Source organism: Strix uralensis, chromosome 3, assembly GCF_047716275.1.
Source record: "Strix uralensis isolate ZFMK-TIS-50842 chromosome 3, bStrUra1, whole genome shotgun sequence".
Taxonomy (NCBI): Eukaryota; Metazoa; Chordata; class Aves; order Strigiformes; family Strigidae; genus Strix; species Strix uralensis.
This window is the reverse complement of record NC_133974.1, coordinates 87,220,003-87,241,985: the sequence shown is the minus strand read 5'-3', so window position 1 is coordinate 87,241,985 and position 21,983 is coordinate 87,220,003. Positions and strand designations below refer to the sequence as shown.

Here is a 21,983-nt window from a genome sequence, read left to right as displayed (position 1 = left end):
TGATAAATCATGTCCCACTTGTCAAAACAGACAAAAGGTAGTTTTCTTCAGTACTTACATCAAACGTGGGTGTGCTTTGCTGGGCACTCTGATTACATGGCTCTCTGAAGCAGTCGGTGAATGGAAGCAAAAGACCCATTGCAATAATGCGAGAACATAGTTTTTCTGCTTCTTCTTGTGGTGCATTTTCCTGCTGGCTGAAGAGCTTTTCCAGCAGAGTTCGTCCTGCCAAGGTGATGACACAGATCAATAAGAATTTGTAGCTATCTACGGGACACAGAGATTAAGGCATTACAATGTGTATTGAAAATCTCAACTATTGGAAGTAAAAATAGGAAATAAAAAAAGAATTATTGAGAAAAGTATCTGATAAGTCTTTAATATGACATATTCTATAAATAATTTGAACTCATCTGTAGCCTGATTAATTAGGGTATTCAAGAAAATATATATTGTGTTGCCTGCACTGCAGAGTAGGACCAAAAACCATGAGATGCTATTGCAGCATCAATTTCCTATTTATTTATATTATACAATTGTCCTAATGGGAAAACCATTACCAAGAAATTAAGTAACTTTTTCCAAGAGTGTCACACAAAGTTATAATGGATTCAAGTCTCCCAACTCTTGGAATGAGTCTTTGTTCTTTGAATCATAAAATGATCATACTCTTTAAGGAATTGTGCTCTATTTCTTTGGAGAAACACTCAATAAAAGAATAACAACAAAAAACCCCTGATAACTATTCTGTTTAAAATTGTGTTTAATACAGCTCCAGAGCAACTGAGTGCTCCAAACTAAAAAGCACACAAATCCACAAGCACCAATTCAGAGAAATAAAACTTTTGAAGAGAGAGGAGAGACTTATTCCTATTATAGGGCCACATTTCATGATCAAAGTGTTTTCTGTTTTATCTCACCAGAGAACGAAAGGAGGGCATATGTTATAAAGTGTATTACAGAAGACAATGCTAGAGGTTTGAAAGACCATTATATGCTTTGTGCAGTTAGCCAGAAAGAGACTACAAGAATTAGTTATATACATAGGCTGCAGTAAAATCTACATTGTAAAAATATTAAATTGCTTGATTAAGGTCTAAAATGTCATTAGATGCCAAAGTTCAGATTTACAGGATATAAGTAAAGAGATGAAATAGATCTACTGGAAGAGAAAAGGCAGATGGAGTAATAAAGTTAATTTCACATTTTAGCATGAACTAACTGTGAATACAATTTGTGCATAAATCACTTTCTATAGTCTGTTTTTTCCACCCACTCACTGGAAGCCAAAGGTATTTTCCAGAAAAAAATATACTGCATTAAGAAAGCATTTTAATGTCATTTAAAGTAGTAATAACAATAATAATTATTATAATACTACTGTTTTTTAAATACAAATGCAAGATTTCTGTTTGAATGTTTATTTTATTAAAAATATAAAATTTCCCAGGCTTTCTGAACATACTAAAAAGATTCTCCTTTTAAACATCTGGATGCAATTTAAAAAAGGATATTGTAAGTGACGTTTAGCTCAAAGTTTCTGTATTATTTTAACTTCATGTGGCAATACAGCCTAAAAGAAACAATACATTAAAATGTTAGAAGTTATTTCTAAGATTTTCCTCTCCACATCTAAAGATCTGATAATTCTGAATTATTAGTCCAAGTTTTCTAGCCTTTTATTAGACACAATACAGTACATTCAAGGGGATAAACTTGTAAGATACACAGATTTTGTTACGTTTAATGATTAGTTTGCCTCTGTTCCTTGGTTTCACCACCTATAAAGTGATGTTAACATAATTGCTTATTCAACATATCCCTCTAAGATACAGTTCAGCTGTTAAATCAAAGTCATTAATTAATTGAAGACAGGCATTCTTACTGGTTGATATGCACTGTGATTTTTAACAACAATTTACCCACAGTTGCATCAATGTACAGCAATATCTTACATCAAGAAAGGCAGCAGTATGAAACCATGGAAGCAAAGTGCAAATACCGAGCTATCTGCTGACAGACGTTTTTGTGATTCGTTTTAGTAATTCTTTGGGGTTGTAGTTGCCAAAGCTTAGCGATGCTGTAAAAGACCACTAAAAAAAAGCCCCTGTTATTGCCCTTTTAGTGCAATAAATGGCTTTTCTTAGCAATAAATATTGAGGTTAAGCTATATAAGCAAGTTTTAGAAAAAAGTAAGAGTACAAGACTGGCATCACACTGGCACCAGAGCACCAATGTTTCTGGGGCAAAGGACACCATATTACTGTAGTATCACTTTGTGTCGCTAAGTTCAACAACATGGAAAGTTGGCCAGTTAAACAAGAGACTGCAACTGATGAGGATGAATGGGGAAGTCAATGCTTTACACTTATCTAAAATGCACAGAAGAGAAAATAATAATAAAAAAATACACCAGGGGAAGAGCACTCTGCACATACATGAAATAGGACTATGCAAGAAAACTAAACATTTCGTCATGTTATAATAACTATTCAAATCTTATCCATGACCTTTGAATGTCAGACTTGATATATTTTATTATTTTGTCTGGATGTTTCAACATTTAAATAATCTTGTCATGTTTAAAGAATGTTCTCCTGCATACACAGAAGCAAAAGAGCCCTTTCCCTCCCCCTCCCCCCCTTTTGCTTTAACCTAATTAACAGGAATAATATCTGTAAATGACAAAACGGAAATGAGGCCTTTTTTTTCCCCTAATCCACTCATTCATTTGCTAATTTTTGTAGCCCTTCTTAACAGTCTTGCTCAAGATCAAATACTTTGTTCAGAATCTTAGTTGCTATTCAGTTGCAGTTTAATTTGTATAGTGCTTATTAACTACTGTTGCTTAGTGATTATTAACTATTGTCTAAACATATTTTAGCATTCAGACAATATTGAATAAGTATATATGTAAAAAAAGTCAGTAATGAACTTAATTGCTCTTACTGTACTCTGCATTACTTTGGTCATTTTGTCCATCTCAACCTGAAGCGTTCTCTCCAGTGTATTAGTAGTCATGGAATTAATAATGTAGTAAAAATTATTTAAAGACATTAGCTAGTACTTTTTGACTTAAAAGAAACAATCATTTAACTCAGACTAACTTTAGTACTATCAAGATGTCCTTTGCATCAAATATACATTGAGTCAAAAAAAATAAAGGTTCTTAAGGCAAAGGTAATAATGTTCAGATAAAGTTATGCTCTAACACAGCTTGTGTGTTCCTTACAATTGCTATGGAGACCTAAGAACAGACACAGAAATACACCAGTTCAGTTAACACATTTTACCAAATGGAAGCCGAAAAAAGTTCAATTTTCAATGCATAGAGAAATAGCTTCACTGTGAACAGCTTTGAAAAAAATCTGTATCAACAATAAATGGGTTATATGTTTAAAGCACTTACTGGGCAATATATTTAGAGCAGACTGTTAAGTCATTGAAGTTTTGTACCTAACCAGCTAGGGCTTACAATCAAATTGAATGGTCATTACACATGTCAGAACCACCCATCCCCCATCAAACATAAAACCCAGCCAAAGTTAAAAAAAGGACAATATGTATTTTCCTTAAAGGGAAGCGATGAGGTAAGCCCTATCAAAAGAAAGTGTGTCAATACTTGAGAATGTCACTCATTTCCTTGAGATAACACCACACCATGCTGCACTGCCTGACGGATGGAGTCACTGTGGCACTGTAGTTCCAGACAGGGCTGAAGCTATTTTACATGGGAGAACAACATTTGAAAGCCACCGCTTACCAAGTAGTAGTCCCTCCCTTGTTAAGGGCATGTGATATTTCTCTTTCACCTACTTTCAGGTAAAAGCCAGTTGTCACTACAGTGGAAGCGTTCCAACTCCAAAGTGCTCTGTGGCCTGGGGAGGCCAGTGCTGAATCTGCCCCTGCCTTGCTGCCCTCTGATCCTACCTGCGCCTGCACTGATGTCAAAGCAAGAGACGTTTGTTGATTCAGGGCAAGATGAAGTTTATATTTTTGTTTAGATATAGCAAAATACCTCTTTAACACTGGACTCCACAAGATTTTAACTACTTTTCTTTGGAGCCAGAAATAGTTTGCCAACACCCTATCTGCACTACACATACAGGGAATTAATTCAAATTAAAATGACACTGTGCCTATATGTGTGAAATTGACTGTATAATGTTAATCTCTGAATCTATTTGTTAACAGCAAAACCAAAACCACAGCCATATTTAATGCACAGGCTAAATTCTAGTCAACTTCAACTGCAAGATTTTGAGCTACAATTTTTCATCTTTGGTTTATAAATAAAATGCAACAACAACAGCCTTCTTCCTCAGCCACCATTAATCACCTCATTTTCATAATTTACATAAAATAATAACTTCAATAGGTAAAGATGGTTGCAAATAATCTGAAATAATTAAATTATTAATGATTTCATAATTATTAAATAATCAGCTAGTTTCCATTACAGGGATTTAAATGCAATGGTAAAGCAATTTCTCTTGGTTGCCTTTATATGACATGAAAGTAGTAAAAAACAAAAATGTCTCATCTCTTTTTTTCCCTAAAAGGTTAAACTCCCATTTTTTATATTTTAAACAACTTTTCTTCCTAGAAATCCCAGGTCATGAAATTCCTGAAGCCTATTCTTACATTTCCTCTAAGTATTCGTTTAATGAAGGATGGGAGGCATACTAAGTTTTGAATTAGAGAAGAATTGAAGCTAAATTTCAACCTTAGATAAAATCAGCATTCTGAGGATCTTGCCAAAACCCTTTAGCAAATAAGATGACTATAAACTCATAAGTTATTTTTTAAGAGCTTAAAATGACTTATTAGATCCCAGTAAGGGATAAAAAGACTTTTTTCTTTTCTTACAAAGGATTACACAATTAACTAAAAGAATGGGAACGTGAAATTAAGTTTGGAAGTATCAGGAATGCTAGCCTTCTGTGGATATTTTGTAATACTTTTGTTGATATGGCTCAGACTGGGTCTTCTGGCTCAGCTTCCAAATTACATGTTCTCCACCTCCATGTCATTTGCTACCTCCTCCCATTCCCATGAAGATGAAACACTACCTTATCACCTCCTGTATGACATTACAGATCTTCATCCCATCCCTATGACCAAGACATGAGTAACACTGTTCATCATAACCACCTCTGTAGCACATGTAAGCTCTTGACTGCAGAATTAAAAGTCCCAGTATGGTTTCCATTCATACCGTCTCCTGGGTCATATTCAAGGATCACCTCCTCCAAGCTCAGGAGTGATGCATCCTGACAAAGAGAAAGTCAGGTAAGACCACCAGGAGGTCTTCATGGATGAACAAGGAGCTCCTGGACAAGCTGAAACATAAAAAGGAAGCCTACAGAGGGTGGGAGCAAGGACAGGTAACCTGGGAGGAATACAGAGAAACTGTCCAAGCAGCCAGGGATCAGGTTAGGAAGACCAAAGCCCTGATATAATTAAACCTGGCCAGGGACATGAAGGGCAACAAAAAAAGCTTTTACAGGTACGTTGGTGATAAAAGGAAGGATAGTGAAAATGTGGGTCCTCTCTGGAAGGAAAAGGGAGACTTGGTCACCTGGGATATGGAGAAGGCCAAGGTACTCAATGACTTTTCTGCCTCAGTCTTCACCAGCAAGGGCTCCAGCCACACAGCCCGAGATGCGGAAAGTGAAGGCAGGGACTGGGAGAAAGAACCACCACCCACTGTAGGAGAAGATCAGGTTCAAGACCATCTAAGGAACCTGAAGGTGCACATGTCCATGGGACCTGATGAGATGCATCCACGGGTCCTGGGGGAACTGGCAGATGAAGTGGCTAAGACACTGCCCTTCATATTTGAGAAGTTGTGGCATTCCAGTGAAGTTCCCCACTGACTAGAAAAAGGGTAACATAGCCCCATTTTTAAAAAGGGAAATAAAGAAGATCCAGGGAACTACAGGCCAGTAATTCTCGCCTCTGGTCCCAGCAAGATCATGGGGCAGATCCTCCTGGAAAACATGCTAGAGCAAATGGAAAATAAGGAGGTGATTGGTGACAGCAAACATGGCTTCACTAAGGGCAAATCATGCCTGACAAATTTGGTGGCCTTCTGTGACAGTGTTACAGTGCTGGTGAACAAGGGAAGAGCAACTGAAATCATCTATGTGGACTTGTGCAAAGCTTTTGACACTGTCCCACATGACATCCTTGTCTCTAAATTGGAGAGACATGGATTTGACAAATGGGCCACTCAGTGGATAAGGAACTGGCTGGGTGGTCACACTTAGAGAGTTGCCATCGACAGCTCCATGTCCAAGTGGAGAACAGTGATGAGTGGCATTCTTCAGGGGTCAGTATTGGGACTAGTGCTGTTTCACATCTTTGTTAGTGATATGGACAGTGGGATTGAGTGCACCCTCAGCAAGTTCACCGATGACACCAAGCTGTGTGGTGTGGCTGACACGCTGGAGGGAAGGGATGGCATCCAGAGGGACCGTGACAGGCTTCAGAGGTGGGACTGTGCGAACCTCATGAAGTTCAACAAGCCCAAGTGAAAGGTCCTGCAGATGAGTTGAGGCAATACCATGCATAAATATATTCTGGGTGATGAATGGATTGAGAGCAGCCCTGCAGAGAAGGACTTGGGAGTAGGAGTGGATGGAAAACTGACTATGACCCAGCAATGTGCGCTCACAGCCCAGAAAGCCAACTGTATCCTGGGCTGCATCAAGAGAAGTGTGACCAGCAGGTCGAGGGAAGGGATCCTCTCCCTCTACTTCGCTCTGGTGAGACCCCACCTGCAGTACTGTGTCCAGCTCTGGGGCCCCTAGCATAAGGACATGGACCTGTTGGAGCGAGTCCAGAGGAGGCCACAAAGATGATCAGGGGGTTGGAGCACCTCCCTTATGAGGGCAGGCTGAGAGAGTTGGGGTTGTTCAGCTTGGAGAAGGCTCCAAGGAGACCAAGGGGTCTTCCAGTATTTAACAACGGCTTACAGGAAAGATGGGAAGGGAATCTTTATCAGGGAGTGTAGTGATAGGATGAGGATTTAGACTGAAAGAGGGTAGATTTAGGTTAGATAGAAGGGAGAAATTCTTTACTGAGGGTGATGAGACACTAGAACAGGTTGCCTAGAGAAGTTGTGGCTGCCCCCTCCCTGAAAGTGTTCAAGGCCAGGTTGGACAGGGCTTTGAGCAACCTGGTCTAGTGGAAGGTGTCCCTGCCCATGGCAGGGGGGTTGCAAATAGATGATCTTTAAGGTCACTTCCAATCCAAACTATTCTATGATTTACTGCAACCGTATTTACTTAAATGCAAGGTAGAGGGAGAAAGGAAGCCTAGTCCGACCAAAAGTCATTCTACAACATTATTTTATATAATGAAACACTGTAAAATATTAAGTTTTATATATACTATATAATATTCATATAATACTTTCATATAATGACCCCACTCAGTACCGGCCTGACACAGCAACAGGTTCTCCCTTGGCCTGGAGAGGTGTCTGTGTGTATGTATTATGCCTCCTTCCATATGACAGCAACTGCTACAGGCCTTGGCCTTCAGTACTGATAATCTGGACTCTGTCTGTCATGACCTGGACTATGAATCCATTTTGATGGAAGAGGTGGCCTATTTTAAAAGAAAGCACATTTGGTCTTTCTATTACAGTTACCTTATATTTCACTGCAGCCTTTTTTCTCCTCAAGCGGAGACTAAAAATAAGGGTCTACACTCTTCTGAAACACAGGTTTGCCTCACACTTGATTGCCTATAGAATTATTGAATGTTGAAAGCACGTTTAGTACCATCCACAGACAAATACAGGCAAATTCAGAGTCAATGAATTCACATTATATCTCTTTTCCAATCCAGTCTGCTTAGAAGACCAACCTTTTAAAGAGGAGCAGAGCAAGTAATAAAATCCTTAAGAACTAGCAATACTATGAGCGTGTATTTGGTTTTGCTTAATTATTGAGGGGAGGGAGATGGACAAATGGAAGAGAGAACCAGGAGAAAACTATTGCAGTCACAGACATACTGAAAAAAAAACCTCACACATGCTGCACTGATGCATTGTGCTACAGCAGAGCTTGCAATGTTTCCCTGAGGATCATGCTATTATAACCTTACATTTATCTTTAAAGCTGCATCTTCTATCCTCCTTATGCTGCATTTGCAAGAGCCTGGGAGCACAGCTGTCAGTGAGCACAAGTTGAGAGTAATGTCCAAAATGAGTTATACTCCAAAAGCTCGCCCTCTTCTGCTAGTCTCCTGCAATACTCTCTTCTAACAACCAGAGCACTACACCACACTTTCACCATTAGCAGAGCAGTTGCATCAAGAAATCTTAACCTATACAGACGAGAAACAGACTTTCCTTTTTAATTTTTCCTAAAGCGGAGTGAACAGCTTCAGTTCTGAACACAGTATTGAGAGTCACATCAAGGGTTAACAGTGACTCATGCATGTACTGCTTATGTCTTCAAAAGCTCAAATCAGCTTGTCTTCTTTTCCCCAGTTTGCTCTTTTTTTTTTTTTTTTTTCTCTCCACTTTAGTGAAATCAGAAATGCTCACACAGCAAAGATATCTCATAAGCTTTGAAGCCAGAAGTACCACAGGCCTTGCTCTATTTTTGGAAGATAGTACAGGAAAAAAAGAAAAAGGAAGAAGAGATGGACAAAATGGTGAATTTCCATTTAGAATATGTTTTCTATTAGTCTTACAAAATATAAAAAAAACAATTGTAGTCTTCTTATGTTTTTTCATTTACAAAGGATTCCAATTACAAACATAGTTCTATGAATTAAATAAGAGAGAGAGAAACGAAAGTAGGGAAAAAGAAAAGCCGATTTCTACAGCACTGAAAAGTTAGGAAATACTGTAATTCAGATATCTGCTGCTCCATATATTTCTAAATCATTCCTTCCTTCCAATTTTTTTCCTGTCTCCTTTGCTATGTGTACTACCACCAAGGTCACAGCTAAGTCAGGCGTAAATCATCTGGCAAAGCAACTGAACTGTGCAGCACCAAACATTCCCCAGAACGTCAGAAGAGGACAAACATGTCTGAGACACAGAAATACTACAAAGTTTTTTATATTTGTAGATGAGCTAGTAATTGCAACTAGATGTAATTTTGTAAATACTTTACAGTGCAAGTTTTACTCATTCATCGTATTCCTCCAACCTACACAGCAAAAGCTTGCTGAACTATTTCCTAGGAGCAAATCAGTCACACTTCATTTTCACCTTTCTGCTGTTTAATGTACTTTCCTAGGTCTCAAATATACAAGGTACTAAGTGACTACTATTTCACATATAAAATTAATATTTCAAAGATCAAAAGTATTACCTACTTTAATATTTTCCTTTCATTTCATAATCTTTTTAAATTTCAAGATTGTTTTTCAGCTAACCTGTACCGGTCAGCCTAGATATAATGTACAACGTGACTGCTGAGAAAGAAGAGTTTTTCAAAGGTGCATGTGGAACCCAGGGAATGAAACAGAGCTGGAAATCGGTACTTTAACCAACTGTCCTTCTTTTCAAATAACAAGACCCAGTCCCGTATAAATGCATATTAAATATACATTTGCACTAAAAAAAATAACAAATTAGTCTCTTGCTTGCCTGAAGCCTGACCTGAGAGATTACACCAAATATTCCAGGATTAGAGACTTCATTTATTGTTCTTTTTCACTACAGAGTTTCTAATCCTCTGCTGATTTATATTGGGAAACTGTTCTGGATCTCTCATCCTGTGAGGTTGTTTTGACTGTTTCATTTTTGTTGTGGGTTGGTTTTTTTTTTAAAGGGATTGGATTTTCATTGACAGATACTTTCCTAAAACCATGTGACAGTTTTCTCACAGCCTGGTTATATAAAGCATGGAAAACCCAACAAATAACAGGCCTTCACACACATAACAAAAAGGAAAAAAAAAAAGATTGAATCCTTCCACTATGAATAAACACAAAGTATGTCATAAGACTAATTTCCAGGCAACATAAATGTTAAAAATGATAAAACTTGCAAAGGTCTAGGGTTATGGTACATATTTCTAGAATTCTGTCATAAAGATAAATCCATTAGTTTTAATCAGTGTAATAGCCAATATCTGCATTCACTACTTGTACACATACATATGTTTCTAAGGGAAAAGAATCCCAGAGGTTATACATAGATTTCTTTATATATCTCTATATTGTATATTATTATATTCTAAGTTATATTAATTTATTCTTTTATATATATTTATATCTTGTATTTTATTATTTAGAACACTATTAAAGTTAAGGATGTGTAGAAACGCCCAAGAGGATTGTCCTTTCTTCCCTGATGTTCTGTCTCCAGATTTCCTGGCTCTGTTCACATGGATGCCATGAACTGAACCCACATATCATCTTAAATTCAGAAGTCAAAAGCAGAAAGTCTATCTAAGCAAGAGAATTAGGAAAAGACATATATGAACACTATCTCCTGCTGTGACCCCAATTTTCTATGCCTGTCTACACACAGTTCAATGTAATTTCAAAGTCAGAAATATGTATTTACTAAATTCCACTGCAGAATGTATTGATTGATGATTACATTCATAAACTCTTCAAACCAGTAGAAAAAACCTACCAATTATTAATTTCGCATCTGTCAGTCTGTATCTGAATATCACACTAAACACCATGCTTTACTTTTGCCAAGCTCTCTGAATCTTTTGGCATCTCAGTGTCCCTCCCTTTGCATTGTCCTGTCTTTTAGTACCCTCTTGACTGTTAAAAATTTTCCATGAAAACCCTTGACTAGCTCTAAGTTAGAACCACAATGTATCAAAACCTGTCCAACTCAAGCAAGTAATTTTTTTCCCCTTCTTTTATCCCCACAATTATCACTAATCATTTAAACAGATTCCAGATTGTGCAAGGGAGCTTGAATGACCATATCATTGAGATTTCAGCTGACTCAGATAGAACAAGCAGCCCCATTACGCAGAAAGAGAATCACATAATGCTAACAGCTTCAACTGTTTGAGACATCCCCAAAAAAGCCAGGGAACACATGTGTGTGAGCTCCCTTTGGAAGCAAAGGCACAAGCTGTCACTGGGAAGAGAATCCTGCTGCTGCCCCTGGGGCCACCACAGCATACAGGGCAAAAATGACACCTCATACAAATGCCACTGAAATTCTCCCAGGAATGCCCTGACAAAAAAGCAGAGGTCTGGCAAAAATCTGAAAGTGGGATTCCCCAAAAATAAAGATGACAAGGAAAGACGCCAGATTTAATGAAGCAAAAAGCCAGTCCAGAAAGGACATTACAGAAAACCAGTTTTCAAAAAAACCCATCTCACTCTTTATCCATAGTGTCCCACGATTGAAACAAACAGCTGTATTTTAAAACAGCTTGCTTCACTTGTGCTGGCTAGAAGATATGGCAATAACAGCAATTTCAGCATAACCTCAATGGTCTGTTAAAAGATCACTTAACCATATGTCATACTTTCACAAATCATGCTGCAAAAACCTGAAGCAGTCAGGTCAAAAACTGATTAATTCAAAACTTTGCCCTGATGAATGAACTCATGATGTCAACCCAGTTCCTAATTTTGAAATTTGTATTATAACACAGAAAGACAACAATTTACTGAAAATTTCGCTTGGTTATGAAAAGGTCAAGTCCTGCAAACACAAATGTCAGGACAAAGGTCAAGACCAAGCTGTACTCTTGCATTAATTGTGCAATAAACTTCCACAGCCTGACCAAGCCTACCACAACACTAGGTGGAAGTAGATCAAAATGAAGCTGTTCCTCCTTGGTGGAAGTAACATGACAGTGTCCCTTATCAAAACCTTCAGTAATTTTCTTTTTCAGGTAAGTGATTTGCAGTGTTGTCATTTTGTACGGAAACCCAGATGAACTCCTTCCTATCATTCTTGCTTTGTCTAGAAAGCAGCTGTACATAAAAAGCTATCAATGCAGTCTTATTGATCTTTACTAAAACCATGCTGCATTTTGTTCCATTCTTCTTTACTCTTTTATCATATACCAAATAACTAATTACATCTTATAATTTTCTCCTTCAAGATTTGTTCCAAAACCTTGCTTGTTGCTGCAGTCAAAATAAGATGACTAAAATTGCCTGGATCATTTACGATAACAACAATATAACACTTCTTCTAAAAAGCAGATATTCTAACTTTGTTATCACCAGAGCTTCAAAATATATTAAAGTGTTTGTGATGTCCTGTGCCAGTGTTTTCAGAATTCTTGTAGATTAGCAAGTCTTTTAAGTATTCTGTCTTCCTAACTTGAGCATTAAGCTCCTTGACATTTTGCTTCTACAGTGACTAAGATTTTACACCTTTCCCCCACACTGAATTTTCTGATATATGACATACGTATAACAGAATAAGCTGAGACAAAGTATTAAACTATGCTTTTATCCCTACATTTCACTATATATATTTTATATATATAGTGAGAGGTAAGAATATATCTTATATGTCACTAAATATCTTTTAGAAGCTGAAGTTTTTTAATCCCCAACTATAATACAACAATTGTACACAGCACAAAATACCTTTCTAAAAATACAAACAAGATGCACCCTCCCACAACATTACATGGCATGTCTTCTTTCACTTTGATTTCTCTTCAGGTTATAATGCAATATTATTGAAGATTACAGAATTGTATTACTAAAGCTTTCCTAATTATAGCAGATTATCATAAAAGGGAATCTATATGTGTCTGTCTACCAAATCTTTTAGGCACCATATGCATCTTTGGCAACTTTCATATTGTGTTTTCCAGGTGCTTATGTTCCTCTCAGCAAGTATTTAATTCTGTCCATCTTTACCCTTTTAGTTTCTGTGGTGATTGGTAATGTGAAGGCAGTATTCCGTGCCAGGTTCTCACAGACAGCTTGAAAAGCCACAAAGCTTTCTGTCTAGCTCTTTAAAGAAAGAAGCTCCTCTGATGTCTTTTTGGGCAACTATTACTAACAGTGTCTTTTTGTCAGTCCAAACTGATACACACTGTTCTCTACAATGCAACTTTGTAAAACTTCTTTATCCCAATAGTTGTACATTTAATTTGACATTTAATGCAGTCTAGCCCATCTCTACCTTAGAAGTAAATCCAAGTATTTCCTCAAGCAGCCACAGCTCACAAAACACAACCAAACTGAATTAACAAGCTTCTGAAGTGGGACACAAATAAATTTCTTTCAACCTACTTATTAGAGTTCCAGCATGCCTTAGCTTTCTTCCCTCTCCAGGACCTGTGCACCCAAGGTCTGACAATCTCCTCCAACTTTAATAACTGGTGATTTTTAATATTTATCACAATGCAAAAAAGCTTTTCTTTGTATCCATAAACAAAAACTGGTGAGATGAAGAAAGAGGTAAAGCAGAAAATTAGAACTACATTCCACATAAAAGAAAAATATATACATGCATGCATAAATATTTATGCAGATATGTTCTTCTAGACTTCATCTGAATAAAACCTAAGCACGTCTCCCTTGCTGTAACTGGACCTTCATGTTCTTTTATTGATATAATCAAATATTTCCCTCAACTATTTCTCAGCATGCTGTATTGACCCTTTGCATGACAAAATAGTGTTTAGATAGACACCCTGTATTATGAAGGCAATGTTTTGGTTTTGGTTTCTGTTTTTCTTTTTTTACTGAAAACCACCTTTTCTTCCATGACTGTTAGTGGATGTTAATGTAGTTAATTATAGTGTTACTGCAGCATTGACTTCTTTTGTACAGTAATTTTTTCCTTATCAGTGCAAGGAAGAGGAAGGATACAAGTTATTTTTCCCCTGGTACTACCTATTATGCACCTTCAAGGGACATCCGAGCCAGATCTTGACATCAAATAAACTCTAGAATTAAAGCTGCCTCCTGTAATTAGCTCCACAGTAAAGTTATCTATGCTTCCTCCTGATTCAAATTCACACCACGTTTAGAGCTCTGGCACTCCTGATAAATTTCATACACATTCTGAGACCAAACAGTTCATACTTTTACTGGCAAGTAAGAATGCCTTAATGATAAGTGTCATTCATGACTAGGCTTACCTGATACTATTTAGCTGCATATGTCAAGACACTAAAAAGAATAAATTCCCAAGCATTTTTTTTTACTTTTTCTGTATTTATCTATTCCCACTTAATTTTATATATGTTAGGATTTACTTTTACAATCGTGATGTTGTTTACACACACATACACAATCTTATAACCACTTCTCATTGTTGCAAAACTGTTAACAGTGTGTAGTTCTATCACCTATGCATCTATAGATGAAAAAAGTCATGTTCTGCATTTATCTGAGAATAAAGTAGGGTTCTGCATCAGAAAACATAATCATGTGGAGGATTCCTATTCAATGTGAAGGAAACTTATTCTGGACAGCAGCAATACAGAAATAAAATGAGGAATAGTCGCTTTGTACTCAAGGTAACAGACCATCTCGCTGTCCCTAACCTCCTTTACAGGAACTTCAACATAAGAATGCAGGAAGTTGCTGCTTAAAGGAAATAATAGTGTAACACAGCTCCTGAACCCACTTTGATGCCTTTTCTAAAGCACTTAATGAAATGCTACTGACTTTCCATTATCATATGAAGAGGCAGGAATGAGGTGACACAATGTAAAGTCCTCACATCCTTCTGTTGCCTTCCTTTCACAGCTTCTCACTGCTTCTGTCCTGTCCCCCTTGTATCAACATAACCTCATCCCCCTCAAAGTTAAATTGTATGCATAAAAGTAAGTTTCAAGAAACTGATGTATTCCACCTAGCTGCTACAGAATGATGTTTTTAAATGTACCTAAAAATAATCAAAGCCACAGTCACATACACACCTACACACATACATTTCATCACCACTATTCCTTATGTAAGTTAAAATTTTGGCAGGAGAAGTTTATAAGAAATACACTAGGCCATATCCTGAGCTTGGTTAAAATACAGCACAAAATACCTTGGCTAATTAGTATTTTTGTATTTTCTATCATCATGATTCATATTAGAACTTGATCCCTCATATACAGGCAGCCTAAAATATTGCTAGAGATGCTTTTCAGTTCCAAGTTTATTTTTCTTTAGACATCACAGCATGGAGAAAAAGACGAGGAATAGAGCTTCAAGGAATAGAGCTTTTTCTGCAAAGAGGCCTATGCACAGTTTTTTAAAAAAAAAAAAAAGAAAGAAAAAAACCAGACAAACGACTCCCTCCATCTGCTAAATAATTTGTAAATATTTTTTTTTTAAATAATAAAGCACAATTAGATCCAATAAATATATTCAAACCTAAATTCCATATGACTATTCCACTGGAATAATCCACTGCTCTTTTCACAGAAATTAAATCACTGAAACACTCAATGTCCTTTAATGATCAGTTCTAGTCAGATCCCATGTGTGACGGATATTATACTGGTACTATGTATCAGACCCAAGCAGAGGTGCTGGACCTCCAGCTATAAACTGCCTCTTTTCCTTTTCCCCTTTGCACCCCAAAAGAGATCAGCAGGCAACAAAGACAACAGACTTCTACCCCAGACATGAGTCAGGCTGCCAGTCAGACCTCAGAATGGGGTTGCTGGTCAGAAGGAGGTTGTCCGAGAGATGCAGCCACTCAAACCCATGACCAAAACCTGCTACTCTCAGTGAAGTTCTGGATAAGGATCAAAGTATTAATCATGAGACCCCATCAAAACAATCCTGTGGCAGCACTGCATTCCACTGACATTACTCGTGTTCCTCTGATTCCCATATTTCAGTGCTGGCATGGTAACATTGAAGCAATTTATCAGTGCTCAGTAGTCTTTCAATAACATATTGCAGTCTATTTTCAAACACATTTTACTGTAGTTGGAGTTCAGTATTGTAGCCCTCCCCCCTCTAGGTTTGGGTTTACTAGGCAAAAAAAGAGGAGGATCTTTCCATTCAGATGCTTACTAGCAACACTCAGTGGACTTCGTGATCACATGAAGGGGTGCTGTTCAGGCAGCTCCCTTAGTTACAGGAGGCTGCACTGCCCCTCCATCTGATAAAAGTAACATTTGTATTACTGCTAACAAACATCATCAGTGAAACAGTAAACCATAAGTAGTCTTAAATAACAGTTGCAGAGTAAACGTTCTCATCAGGATGCCAGTAGATACAAATGCATATTGTGTGCATCATCACATGAATCAGAATGAACAAAAAAACAACCTTGAAAAAGTATCTGAAAAGATCTACTTTATGTCTCAGAAACAAACTTTCATCCTGTTTTTTCAAGTTTTCACATACTTATCTATAGTAAGACCTTTGTATATGTTTGCAGATGCTGCACTGGAACTGCAAGTGCAGTTGACCTTAGCACAGCGAGATGAAGTGGCCTTTGTGAGAAGCAGGCCGGCACTCCATGGAACTCAGAAAGCAGCCGTGAGCATACAAGCATGGGACTGACTCAGGTTTTGGTTTATGGTAATCAGGATTTTTTGTTTCTCTCCTCTTTATAGCTAGAGCATGACAAATATAAATCTCTGAAGAGAAATTTAAAGGTAAATGATCTGTTTGAAAGAGATTCATACAGCATGGGGGTTACAGCCAGCCAACAGAGACTAGAAAGGGCATGGTTTTGTCTGGGTCAAGTTTAATTACCATCTGGGGCAGCTGATGGGACTCTTACATTTAGTTTATGTAACAGACACCCTTGGTAGCTCCTCTGCAATCACTGCTCCTCAAATTAATGATAAAGATAAACTCCTTTTCATTAAATCAATCTATTAGCTTTTCTGTTTCAGTTATGTTAATGTCTGGAAACATCAATTTAATTTTCCCACCAAGATACTCTTAATGTTAGTGCAAATCACTCATTGCCACATACCGAAGTGAGAGTGCCAATGCTATTCATTCAGGTTCAGCTCTTGTCCTCCTGGGACCATCACATAAAAGCCATGGCTCCACTGTGCATCAGGTAATCTAGAACTTGTAATTACTGTCACTGCAATTTCAAATACAGCTGTCCTCATCATAAAAGAAATAGATCCAATGCCTGAATTACAAAATGCCCATAAATTTGTCCACACCACCTTCTTAGCCAATGTATCAGATTTGAAATACCATGCTTATTTCTTATATAAAGCAAAATTAAAATATGCAAATTCTCTACGATCCCAGTTGTTGGCTTCCATCTACATTTTACATTAAAACAGCCTTAGAAGCGTTCATATAGATCATTGTGAAAACCAAACGGCACACAGCCAAACCACAACATAGTGCAAGAAGTAGGCCAGTCATCTGCACAGAAACTGCTGTCATTAAAATATATGACTGAAGTGTTGTGGAATATTTTACTTGATTCTAGTTAGAAATGCAGAACAACACTGCAGTCACTGCACAGCAAGATGGGATTTAATGCTCTGGGCAAGAAGCTGGGTTTTTTTTAAAAGAGAAATGAGCCACTATAAAGAATGTTATTTCTAAAAGCCTGATGGTAATCCCCAAATCGATGCATCTCATGCATGCAATTAAACAACATTTTTCAAAAGCAGTATTCAAATTACAAGGAAAATATTTCTGTAACTGTTGCTGTGCAGATTGGTTTAAATAAAGAGAGTTTTCTGCTCTTACAGCAATGACAGCCAGTCTGTGGGAATACTAATGTTAAGTTTAATCTCCCTTTTTTATGTACACTAGTTGTTATTTTTATATTCTTGATAATTTTCATCTTGTAAATATATTTTTAAAAATAAGAACGTTCAAAAAGAGATGAAGTGTTATCATGTCATTTCTAGTTCCCTCATTTCAAGCTCTTCTGCATGAACTGAAAGGTATAATTGTCCTCTGCCTGTAAAGACAGCTGGTATGTACATGCAAATGAGGGTCACCATAATTTCCATAAGAGACAGAACTACTGTTGCATTGGACATCGGTCCCTTCACATAATAGTCTAAAGTGTTGATGGGAAAACACAATAAAAATTATTAATAAGTAAATCACAACCTTGCGAGGAAATGTGAAAAAGTGTTTCCTGGAAAACAGGTCTCTAAAAAGTAATTCCATGTTCTTGAAGTTTGCCACATAACATTTATTTCCATCATAGCGCCACCACAGAAGAAAGTCTAATTACTGATGATGCAATTTAAAGCTTTGCTGAGTTGTTTATAATCTGTCAAATGTCCATAGCAAAAAAAGAGTGTGCTTTTTATATGCTATAAACCTGAAAGTACTGATCACCTCAAATTTTAAAACTTCAGATAGGGATGTCTGAAATTAAATCTAAGAAAACACATGAAAAGATTCAGCTCACTTCATAGGGGGCTGCTTTCCTTCAGAGGAGGCTGGCTTTTTTTGTGTTAAAAATTTGAATTCTAATTTTCAAGACTGAAATTGGGGATTTCTGTTCGAGACTGCTGAAGAATCAAAGTATTCTTCTGATTTGAATCTGGAGAATAATGCTACTGCTTTACCTGATTATTTCAAACTCCTGGAGTTGGCTGCTGTGCAAAAAAGTCACTAATTTTAATTTCTGTTTCCAGACAGGTTTATTCACCAGTATTACTGTGATGTCAAGCAGAGTAGAATGTGCACAGTGATTACAGGTTATATAATTTTTAAAAATCTACAGTACAAAAGTCTTTTTATGTAAAACAGTTGTTGATGGTTTAACTGTCTTCTTATGTGTGATTTTTAAATCATGTCATTGTTCCTATCATAAACCATACTATTTTGTTTAGTTTTCATAAAACCACAAGTATCTCATGTACCTATGTGCTTACTGTGCTCATGCATCTAGAGCAGACTTCCATTCAAAACAAACCTGATTATAGATTCAACTGTTTCGATCTTGTAACAGATGCTCATAGAGCATGTTCTCTATTCTCTTAGTTCTACAGTTTTCTTAAGTGAAAAATAAATGGAATATGTTGCTGAGTTTCCTCTGCATACATACCTCCTATGTGGCAGAGGCCTCCTCTGTGAATACAGTAACTTTATATAGAAAATATAAGATGGGGGGGGGGGGGGGGGAAGAGAAAGGGGACTAAAACCTCTAAGTGCAGGAAAATATAACCATCTATTCACACTATTTCATTTGTAAACTCTATATTCCTATACATTTGTGAGAGGATGCAAGCTGCCTAACAGGCAAAGTAAATGAATGCTTTCCTGAATGAATTACCTTACACAGCCTGAGCAGCAGCCTGTCACAGCTATCCAATTGTATTACCCAGTTTCCCTTCTCTTCTCCATTTTATGCTGCCTTTTCAAGTCATTAACATTTTTTTCTTCTCCTCTTTCTCCCTTCTGAAGAGGAAATTGGTTCCTTTCTGTAGTGCTGTCCATCTGTGCTTGCATGGGTTTTTCCTTTTCGTACTAAGCAAATCCTCATCACTGCCTCAGTCTAACACCAGGTGCAGCTCTCAAATATTTACAGTACATCAGAACAGTGCCTAGCACAAGAAAACCCCAAACAGGATCACAGTTAGAGAAAGCTTCGCATCATAAAGATCTATTTATGCAGAGAGCTGGTCTGCCTACAACAGTGCAGCTCTTGGCATTTTTCAACAAGAATAATTTAAGGCATCCAGCCTTTTCCTACAGGATTTAGACAAAGGAGAAAAGCAGAAAGAAAATCTTCAAAGAGTTATGCACTTCCTTTACTGGCAGTACTGCCAGGCTGACACTGAATAGGAGAGGCTATGCTCGTTAATGAAATGTGACTGTGTTTGTAAGATCAGGCCTTCGATTTTGAAACTGTCAGCACAAGTAAAGACAATCGTACATGCAAAGGACTGAATTCAAGTATTTTAAATATAGTTTCAAAGACTCTCTGGGAAAAAAAACCTTAATACATGTCACTCACCTGAGAAGACATTGGGAAACGTCTCTGTAGAAGCCTGCACCCCTGAGGACTTTCTTGAATGAGTCAAAGGCACTCTTTCTGTTTGAAATTTCTCTCTAAACCCCTTGTGCTCCAAGTAGCCTGCAGAGCCCACCTTCTGTGTTATCTCGCATTTGTGATTAGACACCTCTTCTGTCCAGTCTGCAGAACGACTAAATAAACCTGCCAAACTAGCAGACCTCTGCTTCTTGATTGAGACTTTTTCTTTTTTGTGGAAGGACTCCTGCCTCCTTGTGAAAAGTGGGCTCTGGGATGGGGAGGGAGAAGGTGAATGGTTGGGAGAACTCAGTTGCCTAGTTGTGGTTTTGATGTAACAAGGATTAATTAGATAGGGCTTAAAGCATCGGGAACCAAGCATCGGACTACCTGTTGTGCCCTCGGAGGACAAAATGCCATTTTTCATTTCCACGGATAAACCATTATGCAGGTCCTCTTGACTGGCTGACAGAGAGTGTTTCCCTTCCTGAGTCTCAGCAGCATGATCACGGCCTGCTTCTGAAATACCGTCCTCTGTTACCGAGCCCTGCAAATCAACAGCCTGCACTTCAGCAATTTTAGTCTCAGCATCTGCTACCGAGGTTGGAAAAGGTTGTGTGGAGCTGTGTGTCTGAGACTCGTTTTCTACCGCAGTTCTATTTAAATCATCTTCTAGTTCACTAGCTACAGCATCCACTCCAGCAATGAGCTGTTCCTGTTCCTCAATCAATAGCTTACGTTCTTGTGTTTCAAATAAGCCGTTACCAGGAGAGCCTGTGCTGCTTACTGCTTCTTTCAGTTCACGTTCAGTTGCACAGGAGACGGGAATGTTTTCTGCAATTTCAGATATTGCTGGAAAAGCCCCCTCAGTGTCTGGGCTCCTCTCTTTGTCGGTGGTAGTTACTGAAAGAAACCGTTCAAAATCTAAGGACGTTGCTTGCGAATTAGCCATGTGTCGGCCCATTGTTTTGGTGACAAGGTCCTCAGTTCCAATGTTAATTGCCCCCTGCTGCTGCTGCTGCAGTCTAATAGCTTGCTGGATATCAGAAAGCAAATCCTCTTGTTCTGTGGCTGAATGGAAACTGTATATATCCGTATCAGAGCCAGAGCTGGTCCTTTGTCCATCCTGTGTCTCTGCAGCAGCTGGGACAGTTTCATTTCTGATTTCAAAATGTTCAACATCTGTGTCTGAGAGACCTCCTTCATCTGCAGAGATGCTTATATCTGGAGTTTTGGTAATAATTGAATGAGTACTGTCCAACTCTCCAGCCTGCAAGGCCTGGCTTTCTAAAACATCCTCCCGTGAACTACTATTCCCATCTTTAGCCTTGGACAGATTTTTTCTGATCCTCAGATTTGAAAACACTGAGGCCCTTGAGTCTGACTTACCCTTCTTCTTACTGGATTCACTTCCTTTTGCATGCTTTCCCAGTCCCCTTCTGCTTCCCGATACCTTCTTTGTGCCATCTGTATCCTTGGGCCCAGAGGCATCCTCTCCTCCTTCATGCACATCACCTGTATTTTTCTTTAGCTTCCCATCTTGATTCCCCATGTTTTTTTGCAGTGCAACACCTTCGGCAATCAAGCCATGCTCCCGAATTTCATTCCTCTGGCCTGTCGGCGAGATCCCCTCTAGCGATCCAGGTTTGTTTTCAAGCCGTGGTGATGCAAGTGAAGCAAATGCTTGCTGTGCCTCTCTCCCATCTGCTAGAGCTGCCTTTTTGCATAATGTGCTGCTTGCACTGGGCTCCGCTGGGACATGCTCAGTACAGCACTGAGAGCTGCAGACAGCTCCTTCCAATGGCTGCTGCTCACAGAGCCGCCTGCGCTCCGGGCTTTTGCTCCACTCTTGTTTCTTTAGGAAGGATTCTGTGAAAAGTATTTCCTTTATAAAAGTCACTTCTTTTTCCACGGTTTTTATTGCCTGCATTGCAAGCTCGGCTTGTCACCAAATCATTTATAATTTCAGGACTTCAATGTTCAAGTTCCTGAAGGGTAAAAGGGAAAGAAAAAAAAAAAAAAGTTAAAGCAAGGTACTTTAATTACTCTGCAGTTGTTTAAATGAATAAACTAATAACCTTGGAAAGAGAAATATTATGATTATTTAATAGTTTAT

General features: G+C 38.0%; 1 protein-coding gene across 1 annotated transcript in view; it reads right to left on the bottom strand.

Moving 5' to 3' along the window:
- Nucleotides 1-21,564, bottom strand: part of FMN2 (formin 2) — a 163,138-nt gene extending 141,574 nt beyond the window's left edge. The window contains exons 1-2 of the mRNA XM_074864615.1: nucleotides 19,853-21,564; nucleotides 59-225 (exon numbers count right to left, since the gene is read on the bottom strand). Of these exons, the coding sequence (XP_074720716.1) occupies nucleotides 59-225; nucleotides 19,853-21,419 (1,734 nt within the window). The 5' untranslated portion in view covers nucleotides 21,420-21,564. The remainder of the gene's footprint in view (nucleotides 1-58; nucleotides 226-19,852) is intronic.
- Nucleotides 21,565-21,983: the final 419 nt, after the last annotated feature.